Source organism: Gavialis gangeticus, unplaced genomic scaffold (assembly GCF_001723915.1).
Source record: "Gavialis gangeticus isolate Ggan-Ray unplaced genomic scaffold, GavGan_comp1, whole genome shotgun sequence".
NCBI lineage: Eukaryota > Metazoa > Chordata > Crocodylia > Gavialidae > Gavialis > Gavialis gangeticus.
This window is the reverse complement of record NW_017729012.1, coordinates 10,141,567-10,158,418: the sequence shown is the minus strand read 5'-3', so window position 1 is coordinate 10,158,418 and position 16,852 is coordinate 10,141,567. Positions and strand designations below refer to the sequence as shown.

Below are 16,852 nucleotides of genomic sequence, written 5' to 3'. Positions count from 1 at the left end.
CATTGTTCATACATGAGTATTTATATAACAACATGATCAAGTCATTAAAATACTTTTTAATGAGAGTTTTGGGGAGGCTCAAAGCTTGCAGGCACTGGAAGAAATGCTCCAATGGGATTTGTTATTTATAACGAACTTAACAAATGCATATGAACATCAGCCAGTCACTTCAGCATTTAAAATCCATTTTTCACATTGAGTTTGAACCTCATTAGAATAAGAACAGCACCCGTCTTTTATCTCCATGTACAAAATTGAAGTTCCTTCAAAAACAGGAGGATCCAACAAAACACTTTTTAAAGAGGGGTTTTCTAGTAGAAGATGCAGTTAGTGCTTGATATTGATCCAGTGTGACACAAGGTCATTGAGATTTGGGAGGTTAATGTTGCAATGATTGTAGAATAAATTAGTTTTGGGTATCTAAAAGCACTATCGTTCTAAAACCAACTTCATAGTTGCCTTTCAGCTGCCTTGTTAACATACAGCCTACTTAGTTAATGAGCATGATTCTGCCATCTCATTGAGGCTGTATGAGAATTTTCCTCTGTAAGTGCTTTCATGAGATGTGACTTCATTGTAATCTGAAACTATTGATATTAAAAAAAAAAAAAAAAAGAAAAGAAAAAAGAAAAAGAGCCTTAGGCTTATTATTTCTTCTTTGAGTTGTAGTCACTTTTTTGTGATTTCAGATGAACAACTGCCAAGTTGCTAACCTTTGAAAGGTGGTAACTTCGCATATGCAAGAATACTCTTCATGTAGTCATGTCATGTATTTCACTGTAGAGTTTAAAAACACTGGGAATGGTGACTAATTAGTATTATGCTAGAATGGTGACTGGGAAGGATTATGCTAGTCCATCTTCGTCCTGAATATTTTCCTTCAACAGAGTTAAGTTCAATATCTAATAATGTGGAATAAGAAGCAGGAGTAAGAAGGGTATATCAACTTTAGTTTTGACTTTGTCTCTCTGTTAAAGAGCTGATTGTTTAAAATGCATCTTGTCGGTATTGTCCGTTGGCTGCTATGGAAGTTTCTGTACCCTGATGGCATGATCCGAGCAATCTCCTTGACTTGGGATTTCGACTTATTTTCCTTTGAATAAATTACATAACACATGTTATAAAAATTGAACCTTGAAACATCCATAAAGGAGGCTGAAGATTAATAGTTGCCAGGCTGTCATTCAGTTAACTGTAACAGCCGATCAGCTCAACAGTCGAATATTTTCCTGGATGTGCATATGCAGACATGGTAGTCAGCGTGTGTATAGTGAAGCATTGCAGGTTTCAATTGTTTTGTCCCGCTGTATTCATTCACTTCATGTTCCTTACCTTTTGCTTGAAGCAGTGACTCTCAACCTTTTGGCTCCACAGGCCAGATAAGGGGCATGGGGCCAGTCTATAGGAATGAGCAGGCTCCAGGGGCCCTGTACTGCCCACACAACCTAGGATTAGGCCTATCCCACCCTGCGCACCCATCCCAGCACACAGGGCCACAGCCTACCGAGTTCTCTATGGATCTGCAGGGAGCCCCACGGGCTTGCTGCCGTAGCGCAGGGGGCTGGAACGGGGCCACAGGCCAGGGGTTGATCACCCCTGATTTAAAGTATTAAATAAACCTTTACTTGAATGCTTTTCTAGCAGCTGGATTGCTTTTTCAGATACACTTGTCTTAAATACAGTGGAGTATTCTGCTCTTTTTATATTGGTATATAAAACTCAGTAACTTGCATTTTTTTAAAAACAGAATATGGTGGCTGATAACATTGCCCGTAGTTAAGGTTGGAATTATACAGACTTCCTCTTGCAGTCCAGCCAGTGCGTCTAGACATGGCGTCTTCCCTGCTAACTCTAGTTTTGTCCTTCTCACCTCAGGTCTGTTAATAATATACCGTCTTCTTGACCAGCATTTATCCCTCATTGCTGTACTCACACCTCTGCTTTGTCACTTCTCTTGATCTTTGGCCTAGGTATCACTTTTTATTCCAGTACAAAGGCTTTCAAATGGAGACTTCGGTTCTGAATTATCTATTTGATTTACGATGTGCTTAAAAGATGGTTAGGCTTAACCCATTTTTGTTTTTTGATCTAAAGAGTATGTAAAGGCTTAATGAATCCCAAACTGGCCAAACATTGAGGAAACAAAACCACAGCACCATGCAAATCTAGGTATGGCAGCAAACCACTAGTAAGTAATTCTTGTCCTATAGAAAGGCTCCTAAGCACCCAGAAGTGGGGTGACTTGTCACTGGCCTGTCCCCACCGGGCTGGGAATAGAGCCTAGTTCTCAGTCTGCCCTGTGCCTTAACCTAGAAACAATCCTGTGCCCTGAGGGGCAGGGTGGGGGTGGAATTAAAAGCACACTTCATGTTAAAAAGCTGCCTGCGTGTTAGTGAATCGAGTTGCTTGTTTCTGAAATAAACAAGTTAATGATGCATGTTGTATTTGCTGCTGGCATTCCTTTAAACTCCCAGCCTTAACTAGGACAGCCTTTTCCCCCAAGGTCTTTATTGAAATTAGAATCCTAACAATTAATGAAACCCATTTTTCATGGATTAGCTCTAATAAAGTAGATGCATCTTTTAAGCAAAGTCAGTGACTGTTTTAGTTCTGTTGCTTGCCATTTTATTTGTTAAAGGAGCCATCGCCACCAACTTGTGATTATCTGAAATAGTTACTTTAGAAAATTTGCCTGCCTTTATAGTTTTTTCAGCTTTCCGGCATCCTACTGGAAAGTACCCATTAGCTGGCAGAGGCAATTTAAAGGCTCATTTTGAATCATATCAAGATATATTACTTATCCCAACCACCATATAGCATGTTAATGAGATTAATAGTTAAGATGCTGTCAACTGTGTATGCAAGGAGTTTGACATGAAAGAGCCTGTGGCATTACCACTTACCAGCCTCTGTTTCTTCATACCTAGGTCAGCTCTTGAAATTCATGCCTTCTCTAATCACTTGTGTGTTCTTTAGGTAATTGCCATCTCTTTTCTGCTTTTTTTCACACAAGGCAATAGCAGTTGTAGTTGTCGCTATGCTGTGTATGCATAATGAATATGAATAATATTAATTGACAGGAAAGAACCTTTATACATTTAATATATTTGTGTCTTGTGGATTAAAAAACTCTTCAGTGTAAAGCAATAAGCCAAGCGCTTATACTGCTGTTACCAGACATCCAGACCTATTTAGCTTCAGCTTTTATGAAATAAAGGCTAATTTTTGTTTTGGAGACAAGTCGGTGTCAGGACAAGACCCTCCGTGTTTTTTTCATGATTGCAGTTTTCATCGCTAGAGGATAACACTGTTTTTTAAAGCCTGTCACAGCTCTGACCATTTATAGCAGAGGAGGGGTGCACTTGAAGACAGTGTTGCTACAGGCACTGTTTAATTTATTCCTTTATTCACTGTATAGGTGAAGGAATTAAGATATTTTTGTAGAGTAATCCTGACTTCCCTGCATACAGACACGCTTTGAAGAATGTTCCTGTGTCTGTAAGTACTTAGAAGTCTTGGAGATACCTCTTGTACATCTAGGAAGAAAACCTATTCATTAAAAGTGGATGTAATAAGTGTTTATCCAGGCACCCTATGCTCCATCTACCTTGTCTAAGAAATGTATAGACTGTCAACCATAAAGGTTTCAAAGTTCAGACAATATGAGAGTGTTGGATTTTTCTTACCTCTGTGGCAAGTGTGTTGTTACGTCACTGTGCATCAGACAGTGCATGAGTTGTGACTTTTGCACATCAGCCTCCCTATGCAGACACAGCGGTAACAAACACAGTGAGCACATCTACACGTGCGCTTTATTGCACAGTAGACTGATTTACTACACAGTAAAGCATCACCGTCTACATGTGTGCTGCAATTAGGATGCGGTAGATTAATTTACTCTGGCATATAATAGTCACATCATACACAGGTGCTATCTGACAGTGGAGTAAATTACTGCGCTTAAGCACACGTGTAGATGGTGATATTGGGATTAGTTTACTTTGGCTCAAATTGCTCTCAGGTTTATTCAGTCTCATTAATTGCACGTGTAGATGCGTGCAATGTAAATAGTTTTCTAGCTTGAGCATAGTTGGTGGTTGAATGCACTGTCAAAGTCAAGTCGGTGATGTTACTTCGGTTCTCCCGGAGTCACAGTGAAAGAGCCTGTGGAAGACTAACGGTTAAGGAGATTTTGTTGGTTGGTGGCACTTGATTTTTCAAGTTGGAGGCTTTCTTGTGGTGGAGGCCTTGTTTTGTCCTTATAACTCCAGGGCTTTGATCTGCCTCCCTGTAAATGCTTCTGTCAGGAGGTACAAAGCATTGGTTTAGGCATATTAGAATACTCATTAAATGTACTCCCACAAGCTGCTGCTATCAAATATACAGTTTGCCCCTATGAGGCCACAAATGAAGCCCTGTGTTCTTCTAAGAGCTGCTGTGATGCCCTTCCCCTGGCCCATATGTTGCTCTGCTTTCTGCTCCCTGCCCTGTGCCCCTTGCCTGTTCTATTTACTGCTTCCTGCACTATCTGCCACTGCCTGCCCCTTCCCTGATCTGCCACATCTGTATATTAAGTTCATGGGCCACACACACTTTGCCACTTGAAACATGTGAGCTGCGGATTGGCCACCCCTGGTTTACACTTTGCCATCTGCTGTGTATAAATTAGCCATCTTCCAAACAGAATCTGAGTGTGCAGGTCTTGTTTCAGTGTAAATAGGTCATTTTTTACTGGCATAACTATCAGCTTAGTTTTCAGATTTTAAGGTCAGAAAAGATTATTTATAATTCCTTAGTCAGATCTCCAGCACAACACTGGCTGTCAGATTAATCCAGGAGAATGTGGATAGGGATTTTCAGTAGGATTATTTCTTTGTTTTTTACGCACTACATATCTGGAAAGGTATGTGTCATGTTCTTTAAAAGTAACGAAATATTTCAATTCCCTAATCTCAACCTCTGGGCAAGTACATCCGAACTAGGCAGCTCTGGCTTCCAACTTCTGGATATTCAGGAAACTTCTAACAGACGTCATGATGCCCCAACATCTGCGTTTCGGCGTAGAGTAGTAGCTTTCCCTTTCTAATGGTGATCTCCTTGAAATCCTTGACAGCAACAAGAATTAGCTCCAGGCTCCCAGTATCAGATGCCCATTTTAGCTGGCTAACAGGGTTTTGTTTTAGAACCTTTTGTTCCGTTTAGCTTTGCTGTCAGGTGAAAGAAGCAGGATGCTCTCCTACTTGTGAGATGTATTTGTACTGAGTATCATTTCACCTTTGGATAAGTTCCACTTGTTCTGTGGCAGATAAAAAGACAAGCTTGAGAGTACTGAGGATTTTACAAGAAATCAGGTTGGCAAAACGTCATTGCAGGTCCTTATTCATTAAAGAATTACATCTCAGATTCGAGTTACAGATAGCTTAAATGTAGAGTGCACTTTAAAATCCATAGGCAGTCAGTGTTTTGCTTATTTACCTCTGCAATTATAGGAATCACTTTTTGGAACGACAAATAGGCAGATGGTTTCTCTCACTAGTTTGGCCAAATCCTAGCTGGAAGCCCCATGCCTTACTGCATCTCTCGGAAAAAAGACAGCAGGTGCAGATGAGCAGAGTTGGGAAACAGGACACACAAGCTTTCCACAGAATAGTTTTTTTTTAATAGAGTTGTGGACAGAGTAGCATTTAAATAAAAATCATCTCATATTGTCTATCTCAAAAATAATATAGGCTTTCTTCTTTGTTAATTTTGCTGAAATCATCTGTATGAATGCCCTAAGCAACACTTAAAGCTGTTTGGGTGACAGTGATCCTTTAGAAGATGTTAACCCCTGCAGTCTTCTCTTCCTTCCAGCCCACCTGTAAGGCTGGTAAGCCTTACAGCTGGTGAAATGACTTGGGCAAGCTTACACAGTAAGTCCGTGGCTGAACTGACAATGCACCGTGATGATCAGCGGTCTGCCTCATTACAATTAGTAGACAGTACCAGCTCTGTGATGTATTTGTGCTGCCCCTCCTTTACCCCACTACTCATGCGAGTCCATGTATAGGGTGGTGAAGCACTGGAATGGGTTACCTAGGGTGCTGGTGGGATCTCCATCCTTGGAGGTTTTGAAGGCCCAGCTAGACAAAGCCCTGGCTGGGGTGATGTAGTTAGGGCTGGTCCTGTTTGGAGCAGGGGGTTGGACCTCCTGGGGTCCCTTCCAGCCCTTGTTGTCTATGATTGCATCCATTCTCTCTTGGTCAGATTAGTGTTCAGCTTATGTGAAACTTTTCCTTGAAGTGCTTACATATGATTACATATTACTTGGTGGTCGTCCAAAGATATAATTGAAATAGCTCCTTTGGGTTATAATAAGTAATGAAAGCAACATTCCTTTCTAACACTGTTGCATACAGTGTGTAAAACTTGAAGAAAAAACAATATAGTCCATTAGTCAGAGCAGTTCCGATAAATTACGGCTGTGGTTACTGATAATGACTTACAGTAAAGCCTGCCCTGTTTGAGTTCATTTAGCACTGGTCCTATGGGTAATACGTACAATTTTAGGGGGGGGGGGGGTCAGTCTCTCCAGGAACCTGCACTGTCATGACTAGGGAGAGAGTTGCTTATGGGCATCTCTGTGCCACCCAACCAGTTGGTTTTGTGGCCCACTTAATTTACTTCTGATGTAGAGGTGATTAGTGAGAATCTGAGCAGATTGGGGAGAATGGTGGGGGCTTGACCACATTCCTTGTATTAAGTGTGTATTGCAAAGTAAGAGGAGATAGCTGGATTCATGGTGGATAGGTTCACTTCTTTAAAGAGCAACATTTCTGAGGAGTCCTTTGAAGAGAGAGGCAGATAAGCAAATAATGTTCATCTTGAGCCATAGAAAAATGCCATTCCCCCCAGTTTGGTCACAGAATATTTTGCAGATGTTGTCATGTGCTGTTTGTGAGTGCGCTGTGTGGCTTCTTTCTGTGAGTCTCTCTGGTCTTAGTAAGTAAGTCTTCCAAAATGAGGATGGCAGATTGGCTGGGCCCCTACCCTTTGCAGCATTTCCAAATAGTGTTCAGTGGCTGCTGGCTTTGTGTTTCTTTGCTTTACCATATTTCTGTAACGCTCTGGCTTCATGTGGAACACCTAGAAAGACGCTGAACTCTGTATAACTTTGTATGCCCGCTGGCCAGTGTGATGATTTGTAGTTCAGTTCTTCTGAAATGTAAGCAATCTGCTGCATCTACTGATGGCAGTTCAATTAAAGGCTATTTTCTTTATTGCCACCATCACTTCGCTGTTTCCTTACCAGTTGGGTATCTTCCCAGTCTTCCTGAAAGGTCTCCCAAATGTCAAACTCATTACACCGGGGTCTGCAGAATCCAGCCCACTGTCTCTAAATACATTAAGATTTGTGTCTGCCTCTCTGCTTTTGGATTTGTGCATCTGTGCAGCGCCTAAAAGTATAATGATCCCCCAGTGTATTTATACAGATCTTTACACTTTGAGAGTTGCAGCCATCCTGCACTTTGTTTCATTATCCCTGCTGGAAGGTAAAGTCTGTAAACTATTACACTCAGTCTCTTTATCTTCCAGATTTTATTTCAATTAACATATGAAGCAAAACCTGCAAAAGCTTGCAGTTTCACAGCTATTTGTACCTCTATCCATCTGCTCTCAAAATGGTTTTAGTCCGAGGAAGCCATTCATCCCTGAAAACATCCATTTCATCTCAAGTCATTACTTTTTTTGAGTGATTACACCTTTTCAGATCTGGTGATTTATGTTGGTGATCTGAGATCTGTGCTTTGTTTTTCAATCTATCCCCCTATCGCTCCTTTATGTCACATGCTGTTTGCGAACCTCAACCTGCTATTACTTTGCCAGAGGCGTAGCACGGACTTTTGTGTTATCAGCATAGGGCTCTTTTTCATTTTTAGGGACAGGCATCACAAAGCTGGAAGCTGCTTGCAGTGATTTGAGATTTTTTTTCTATGGAAAGGTGGAAATTCTAGTTTAATATTATGAATTGTTGTTATGAAAATCGCTGCATTTTGAAAGGCCTCTGAGAATGGGCACTTGAACAAGTTACCCAGAGATGAGTTAGGAAGTGAATTCAGGTTTCCTACAGTAGCTGCTTGCATGTATGTTCTTAACCTACTGTAAGTGAGAAGTAGGCTCGGCTCATTCATGTGTTTTTTATTTTCTACTTATATTCTTACAACATTGAGTAATCCAAATTTTAAGGTTATATTGTTCTTACTGCCCAAAGACGCATGTTTTGGGTTTTTTTGCATTTTGCTCTTTTTTTCCCCCTTTAGACTCTCCACTTGTATTTTATATAGGTGGGGCTGGTCCTGTTTTGAGCAGAGGGTTGGACTAGATGACCTTCTGAGGTCGCTTCCAACACTAATTTTCTGTGATTCTGTGCTTTTAAGAATGATTTGTACGGTGTAGTGGGGTACACTCTGCAAGACAAATATCAGTGTGACTGCAGCGTTGCCATTCCTTAAAGCTTTGTGTTTCCTGGCCCAGTAATATGGGCTGTGAATATAGAAATTAGCTAATGCAGGCATTTTGGCAGAATTCAGGTGGGCTGTCAATCTTTCAGCCGAAGGGAGAACTGTGTCAAATTGTCAGCTTTATAAATGAGCTCGGCGGACAAAAGGGAAAACAGAGTTAGCAGGATATTCTGTAACTTTTCTTATTTCTATCTACATTATTTTGTCTGTTATGATAAAGGGTCCTGACCTTTATGCTTAAAGCATCTAATTGTATCTCCAGGTTTAACGGGCCACTCCATCCTTAAGGGGTTTGGTGTGCATGCAGATCAACTGTGCTGCTGACACAAACTTAACTGGACAGGTAAAACCACCAGGTCAGATCCAGGCCATGCAGATGTCAGTGGCAAAGCTTACTGTCTTCACTGAGGTCAGGATTTTCCCCACTCTTCTTTTATAAACAGTCCAAATCATTGATTCAGTCTATTGCTCTGCAGCTTGTTTCGCAGCTCTTTGAGCACTCTGGCTGTGGGGAACATTTGGTGGTAAAAAAAAAAAAAAACCCCTCTTCTCTCCCTTGTGCCTATTTTGCTTGATTTGCTGTTTGAATTAATTTACCTGTCCATATATTTAGATGACAAAGAGGAAGAGTAACGTAACTGCAGGAAAGGTTTGATTGTTTCACATGCGCGATTGCTGCTGTTGGATTCATGCCATTTGCCATGGTATTTGATGGTTTCAGCATCTTTCCCTCACTTCTTTCGTATTGTGTACTTTTAAGTGACTTTGTCAAAATGCCGTCTGTCTCGACAGGTGAAAATACATGAGACGTTGAAACAAATGGTGAATCAGATTAATTTTGCCCTGAACTCTTGTTTGCTTGCTTAGGTGTTCACAGGGTAATATCCAGCAGATTATTAGTTCTCAGCTGGAACAGCAAAGTCATGAAATTTTATAGGGAAACCGTTTTTCTATGCTTCAGATTAGGTAATGAAATGACCTCTTTCCTCTTTTGATACTTTTAATTTTGTTAAAACATTGATAATTAATCTAATTTATTTTTCTTGCCTTTAACTGCTGATTGATAGGATTCAGGATTTTGAGGTAGAGGTGACAAGGTGCACGATTTTGTTCTGCCATATTTGATCTAGTTCAAGTTACTACTTACTTGGAAGCAAAAGTCTGAAGAACTCTTGCAGAAATCAGCAATGTCTCATAGACTTGGTGTCACAGGTGTGGGTTTTGTGTCTCTCTACTCCATTCTGTGTTTCTGAACAGGACAAAGCTCAGGTGATTTATAGTGGACTTTTTAACATACTGATCTTTCATTGAAGTGTTGGCATCAGTGTTACTCTGCTGAGATGTAACGAATGAGGGATCCCTCCAAGTTTATTCACTTAGTATTGGTCACCCAAGTGGCTTTATAGTAGATATGCTCCTCTATGACAGCATTGGATCATTCTGGCAGAAAGAGGTTAATAAGAAAAGTGATTCTTCACCCGGGTAGTTGGCTGCAATAAGAATGGAAATAGGCACACGTACAACTTCTTGTTTCGAATATGCATGCCTTAAAAATAAATGCTGTTTATCGCTGAAGAAATATCTTTTTTCCTCCCAAACAGCCATCTGTTAAAATTCCTATGCATTCATTTTGAATAGGCTGTGTTTTGACCAAAGAACCATTAAAACCACTTGTTACAGTGGGTGAATTGTTTGGTCTGTGTGATAGAGCTGGTTGTAAATCTGCTGTATGGATTGGAGGATAGAGGCTTTTAAACATGATACCTTTCTAATCATCTGTTTAAGTAATAAAATGGAATAAATAGGACTTGCTCTAAGATAGAGCGGGTAGTGCTTCTGCTGGAAAATGGCGAGCCATCACTTGAATATGTCTTGTTGTTGTCAGAGGAGGAAAGCCACATGTTTACAGAACTTTCTTTCAGTTTTTGCTGTTTCAAGATTTTTAGTGTCAGCAGCTCTAGTTATTGGTGTGGCAAAATACTGGTTAATTACTGCTGATATCGTTCCTGGCAGGGGTCTTGGGACAGGCTGTGGCAGAGTCTCTGGGAAGCCTACCCACATGTGCAAGTAAGCACTTGGCATCATCTGTTATCCATACCACTGCCGGGATGGTTTTGCCCCAAGCATTTTCAGAAATGCATGCTCCTTCTAATTAACAGGTCTTTCTCCAGGCCTCTCAGATTTTTATCCTGCAATATCTTTTCATTGTTAATATGCAAGAGCTGTACACATTTGCGCTTCCCATCTGTTGTTCTCCGGTCTCCATTCTCTGCTGTTCCTTGTGGATTAGCCTCATTATGCATCCCCCGCGCAATGCACCTGTTGAGCTAGACGAGGTACCTGCTTTAATGTCTTCTCAAATAGGTTGGGTGTCACTAGAAAGGAAGATTCCAGAAATCTCGAACAGGGATTTCTGTCCTCCTCGACTCTTGCAACAAATCAGCTGATGCCTTGAAACCTGAAATGTGATTACTTTTATTTACTATGCATAAGGACAGCACTTGGCCTCTGCATCCCTTTGCTAGGGAGCTCCACAGGCTGTCTACAGAATGCAAGAAGAAGCAGTTTTATTAGATTATTTTAATTTATTTGCAGCATAGCTGACTTCTTGACTGGTGGCTTGGTTTTTAGGATCAAGAGAACCATTCCCGCCCCCTCCACCACTCCTCCCAATTTTGAGCATCTCAATTTAATCCCCTTTGCTCCTTCTCAGGCTAAATATTTCGGGTTTTTGGTAGTCTGTCTCCGTATGCTTCAGTAATCTGGACGATGCTGAAAATAGCAGCTTGTTTGTTTTCACTCTTCCTAACACAGGCAAATAGGGACATCTGCTCCTTGGAGAGGGAGTATGTATAAATACTCCACAATTTGCTACTTTAGTGTGAACCTGGCGGTGTGATGTGTGGGCAATCGCCATTCTGCGTGTGGGTTTTTGGAAAACTTTCAACTTGGGTAGACTCTTGCAAAGAAGCAGCAGAGCTCCCCCTGCTCCAGTGGCTCCTTTGAGCTAACTGCTGGTGGGGAGTAGGGTCATACTCTTTAATACCTCCAGATCCCTTTACTGTGGTGATAATAAATTCTGCTTTAACACATGCTGCTTCCGATACAGGCTGGTTCTGTCAGACTGATTTCCTTGCCAGGTTCATCTAGCAAACACGCTGCATTTTCTCAGGGTTTCTTCTGGAGTCCTGAAAGCTAAGCATGCAGGCAGGTAGACAGACTGTTGATCAGCAAGGCAGAGAGTCCCAAGATGCACATACTGATATACAGACTTGACTTAAAAAGAGCTGAGCTTTTTGTTTTGTTGGTGCTGATTGAGCTGGTCAGGGAGGGGGTCTTTCGGCTTTTATGTTCCTGGCCAGATCTGGAGCATTCCTTGACCTCTGCGCCTTTTAGATTGGGTATTTGAGTTTCTTAAATTTAAAGATGGGTGATGATACTGCAGGATGATGAGGATGCATGGACCAGGTACCTAGCATTGCACTGAAGTTTTTGCCACCTTTATCAATAGACACTTATCTTTCAGATTTTATTTCCTGCGGGTATTCCTTTAGCAGGAGCTTGGTGTTCATATTAATTCAGTTACAGAGTACAGTAAGCTTGTCTACACATGCACTTTAATGCGCAGTAGCCTATTTTATTGAACATTGAAGCGTCACATAAAAAGCCATGCTATTATGCTAATACACAGTAAAATAGGCTGCTGCGTATTAAGCATTACTTAAGAACTGTGCGTTCGTTACTATGCATTAAGGCAGCCTAATGCACATTTGTTTAATACCTCATATTGGAGGTACTAAATTTAATGTGTATTAGGGAAGAGCACCTAAATGCACAGTAGATGTACCCAGAAAGTCTTTTGTGTGCACTCTGTCCTTTTTTCTCGTTGCACTAAAGGGTCTTTTTCATTGAACCCCACCACAGGCTTCATAATTCTGGTGATGCAGCCATGGGACTGCTTTGCTAACGGTTGTCAATTAGTGGTGCACATGTAGTTCTCAAGACCATACATGGATGGGTGAAGGGGGAAAGTATTTCAGCGTCTCCAACCATCACTTAACTTCAGTTAACCAGTGGGAGCAGTCAAGTAGGGAATTATCTGTCCTGTGCTTCCATTATGCAAAGCATCACAGTGTTTTCTGGGCAGCTCTCAAACAGCTTCTCTAGATGTGGTCCAAGTGAATTCAGTTTCAACTTTCAGTTTGGACCATTTTGAATTATTTTGCTGTTAGACTATACGCCTGGTCCAAGATTGGGAAAAAATAAGGTTATCCTCTCACCAAAAATCTATGCCCGTTGTGTTTCTTCTGCTGAGACTTCCATTATGCAGGCCAAGTTCTCATTTTGATGTGAAGTGACCTTGCACCCCAAGTAATTCAGCACAAGGGCACACTGGTAAAGGGTTATGTTTTGGAAAACATTAATGTATTGATGTAAAATATTTAGTGCTTGTTCCTTTTTTTAACTGCAGTTTTTGTTTTCTCCTTCAGCTCGGATCGGCTGATAGAAGAAACAATAAGGTAGGAATAGACTTACTAATTTTTATCATCTTTTGGACAATCAATATTGACTTTGGATGCAGTTCAAAGTTATCAGTCAGTCTGTGTATAGAATATCCATACTGTCCATAACTCAGATATCGTTTTAGAAATAAAATAAGGACATTCAATTCTTTTCCACTTATTCGAGAGCAGTATAATGCTGTCATTGAAAGATTTACCTGTTTCAAGCAACAATTTAGACTGATATGCAGAGATATAGAGAAATTATAAAAATAAGACATGTGACTTATTGTAGCTGCAGTCGTTCAGGTTGAAGTATTAAGAATTCTTCTGAAAGTCTTGAACAACTTTCTCATTAAAGGACTAGCACTGCCTGTTTTCTTGCACTCCTTAGTCATATTCACTCCTTAGTTTTGCTGTCCATATATGCCAGATAGATTTTACTAGTAACGGTTGGGGGTCTTTATTGCAATTATATAATCACTTACCTCCTATTTTGGCATATTTCAAGTACTGGAATGCTGCCGTCTCTCACTGGACCAGAAATGTCAGAGTGGAATCACATTCTGTCACAGAATGGTTTTCGATGACGTGCCCATCTCAGCTCTCTAGCCGTGGGGTTTAGTGAACCAATAATTAAGAGTGCCTGAAATAATAGCTTTAAGTTTTAGATTGCTTACAAGAAAAAGTCTGAAAGGAAGATTTGATTTCAGATAATGCATTTAATGGCATAAGTGATCAGTAAGAGTAATTAGAGATGCAGCAAGGCTTGAATGGTATCCATTAAGGGCTGGCTAGCTAACATGCAGTTAGCTCAGTACACTTAGTGTAGTAGGGGAATGTGTTAAAGGCCGGTAATGCACTATGAGGCACACTGGGATAAAAGAAGCCATTAGCGGTCAGCTCTGTTATCTGCAAAGATGGATGCTTGTTTACCTGAGCGCCTCTCACTCCATTCAAGTGCCTCTGAAGACACCTGCAATGTGGCACCACTTCTGTTTTACTCTGCTGTCTCAGTCCAGAGAGCCCTCCCTCCCCAGACGCACGCTTCATCACCATATTTACAACGACGTTTTCTAAAGGGCCCTCTTTTGCTGACTGTCTCGCTCCTGTGAAAACTAAGAGGTGACTCCACTTTTATTGTAGTGTCCAGCCCTCTAGGTAGAGGAATAAAAGGCCAGAGATGAGCCTCGAAATGCAAAGTCTCCTAATGTTTTCTTGCTTGAGTCACACACCCTCCCTCTGTATTGATTCTGGTGGAGATCTAGAAGATTTCTACGTGGTGCAATTACAGCTCATGCAGATACCACTACAGGAACCGGCAGTAAAAGCTGCTGTAGCACTCGGGGTAACCACCCAATATTTACCCAGGTTCCCTGGTGAGTTTGGCAGCCTGCCCTGAACTGGGAACTACTGCACTAAGGTGTTACTGGTATCCAGCTGCCTGCAGTCATACCTGGAGACCAGCTTTTCTGTGATTGCTGCCTGTCATGTACTTACTGAATGGTTACAGTTCTGAGCTCTTTGCCATTCAGTGGGGATGTGTGTGTGGTGTTAATAGATTAACTTTGGGAGTGTGCATGGTTTATTAATGGTGTTGAGGTAGCTCTGTATCACTTATGCCAAAAACCATCTCCATTGTACTTTCTAGAAATGTTGTTGGTTTGGTAACCACAAGCACATTAGCGGGATATATAACTTAATTTGCAATGTTTGGTTTCAGGTGCACGTGTTAACGGTTCAGGCTCTGCTTGAAGACTGAATGAATTTTCCCTTTGCTCCTTTTTCCTGTCCTCCTCCAGTAATTACAAACGTTTGGGCATGATATTAATTGGCAGTAACACCCGCTGCTTCTTAAGTGAATAAACCAGTCAGAAGTCATCCAGCTCTTAATTAGAGCCTTGTCTATTGTTAACCAATTAAAACATGTGGAATTTGCAGCAAAGCTGTTAGAATGCTGATTCCTTTGTTGAATGAAATGTCATTAGCTTATCTGGCTACTATTGCCTGCTTGCCTTCATGGGTTGCATCTGGTGTTTCATTATTTGGGTGTAATTCAAAAAGCTGTGAAATCATTAATAGATTTTTTAAAGGATTATTACTGAACAGCCAACATGGAACCATTGGAAAGTACCTTTTGTGTTTGTCCAGCTTGAAGCCCAGGTACCCCAGGCGGGGAGGTGGCCATGCTAGCAACACCGCCACGAAGGACTAGCCAAGCCTCTTGTTGGCATTCGCAGCAGAGAAGGTACCGACTGACTAAGTGCAGACGCTGAGTTGGCCTCTCTGATATGTGTATGATTCCTCCATGGCAATGGATGGATGTGTGCGAATCTTTGCTCTGCTGGTGTCTATGCCGGAGCTGTTCCTTGATTGTACAAAGGCATATTTTCCCTAGGCTTATAATTTGAATGTTTCATAAACACTAAATTCATTTTTCTTAAGAACTGTTAAACACCCTTCCTTATGCCAAACATTTTCCCAAAGCAATGTATTTCTGCCCAGAGAGTGTGTGGGATGCAGTACCTTCAACTGCATTCTTCTGGAGCAGCCTTTGCTTCTCTTGGGCAGACTACGCATAAATGTCTGTCCACATCTAAATATATGTATTTACTGTTCTCAGATTTGCTGTTGCACTTTCAAACTTTGTCACTCTCTCAAAATAACAAACGATTGTTATTGCTATCTAGCTACCATATCTTTTTTCTCATTTAGCATGCTTTTTGAAGCATTCTTTTGTAGGGTTCTTCTAGTTTGAAGCATCAGGCAGCTAGCTGCAACCTGTTGCTGGTAACTAATTTCAGAAATAAAAAATATATCTATCTACTGATAGGATATGGCAAAAAGTCACAGGGATGATTGTCAATACAAGTTGTTCCTTTGGGGAAAAATTGCCAGCTATCTCCAAAAATTCAAGTAACATATATAGTGGGACAGGTAAGAGAAAAATATTCCTCCATTCCTTGGCTCTAAATGTGCTCTAAGGCTCAGCTTGTGAGTATATGCCATCTACCCTTTTTTCCATGATTTGTGTTCTAGTTTGCTAAACAAGCTACAACATTTCTGTTTAGTTGGTCAGTAGTGCCACAGATGTTGTCTGGCTTCATCCTCTTCTTGGAATTTCACAAGTAAAAAATAAAGAAACCAAGGTTTTCCTTGTCTCATTGTTTTTGAAGCCAGCTAAAGTATAAACATAGTCAGAATTGCTTCATTCAGGACTAACGAGTGTCCCGAGTGCAGAACCATCTCTGTCCCCATCAGTTTTCCAAAAATAGAGAATTTTGTAAATCTTGGCACGTGAATAAGGCGCACAATAGTGGAGAAAAGTTTCTGCCTCAAGTAGATTACCATGTACTCTTTGTTGGACTCTTGTGATTTTTTGTCATGCATGGTATGCTTTTGATGCCTCCTGTAGGCACTGATGGCATGGAAACCTCTGCTTTGCACTGTTTCAGCTTTCAACCTAAAAAGAAGGGTGGAAAGCCTCCCTCTCAGCATAGTTCCCTGTAATCTAGAGGTGTGCTACTCCACATCAGGGACCTTGGTCATTTTATTGAGCCACAAGAAAGCTTGGTCATACGTTTTACAGGTAAAATAACAGCGTTTGCTGAGATCACTTCAGACAAAGTCATCACTCCACCATGTTGGCCAGCAGTCTTTTAGAAGGAGCATGGGGAAATTAAGTATTTCTCTGATCTACATCAATTTGATGTGGCTCTGTATCATCCCCTACCAGCTTGACTGGTGATAAAGATTGACTTCTTTCTTTTATGTACAAGTTTTCAACTTGTCTTGTCCAGATAGCCCACATCCATCATAAGGAGAGTCTCATGTAACAGAGTCTCTTGT

General features: G+C 41.0%; 1 protein-coding gene across 2 annotated transcripts in view; it reads left to right on the top strand.

Moving 5' to 3' along the window:
- GOSR1 (golgi SNAP receptor complex member 1) overlaps positions 1-16,852 on the top strand; it is a 62,191-nt gene that overhangs the window by 26,161 nt on the left and 19,178 nt on the right. For both annotated transcript variants that reach the window (XM_019511225.1, XM_019511224.1), the window contains exon 6: positions 12,992-13,021. In XM_019511225.1, the coding sequence (XP_019366770.1) occupies positions 12,992-13,021 (30 nt within the window). The remainder of the gene's footprint in view (positions 1-12,991; positions 13,022-16,852) is intronic.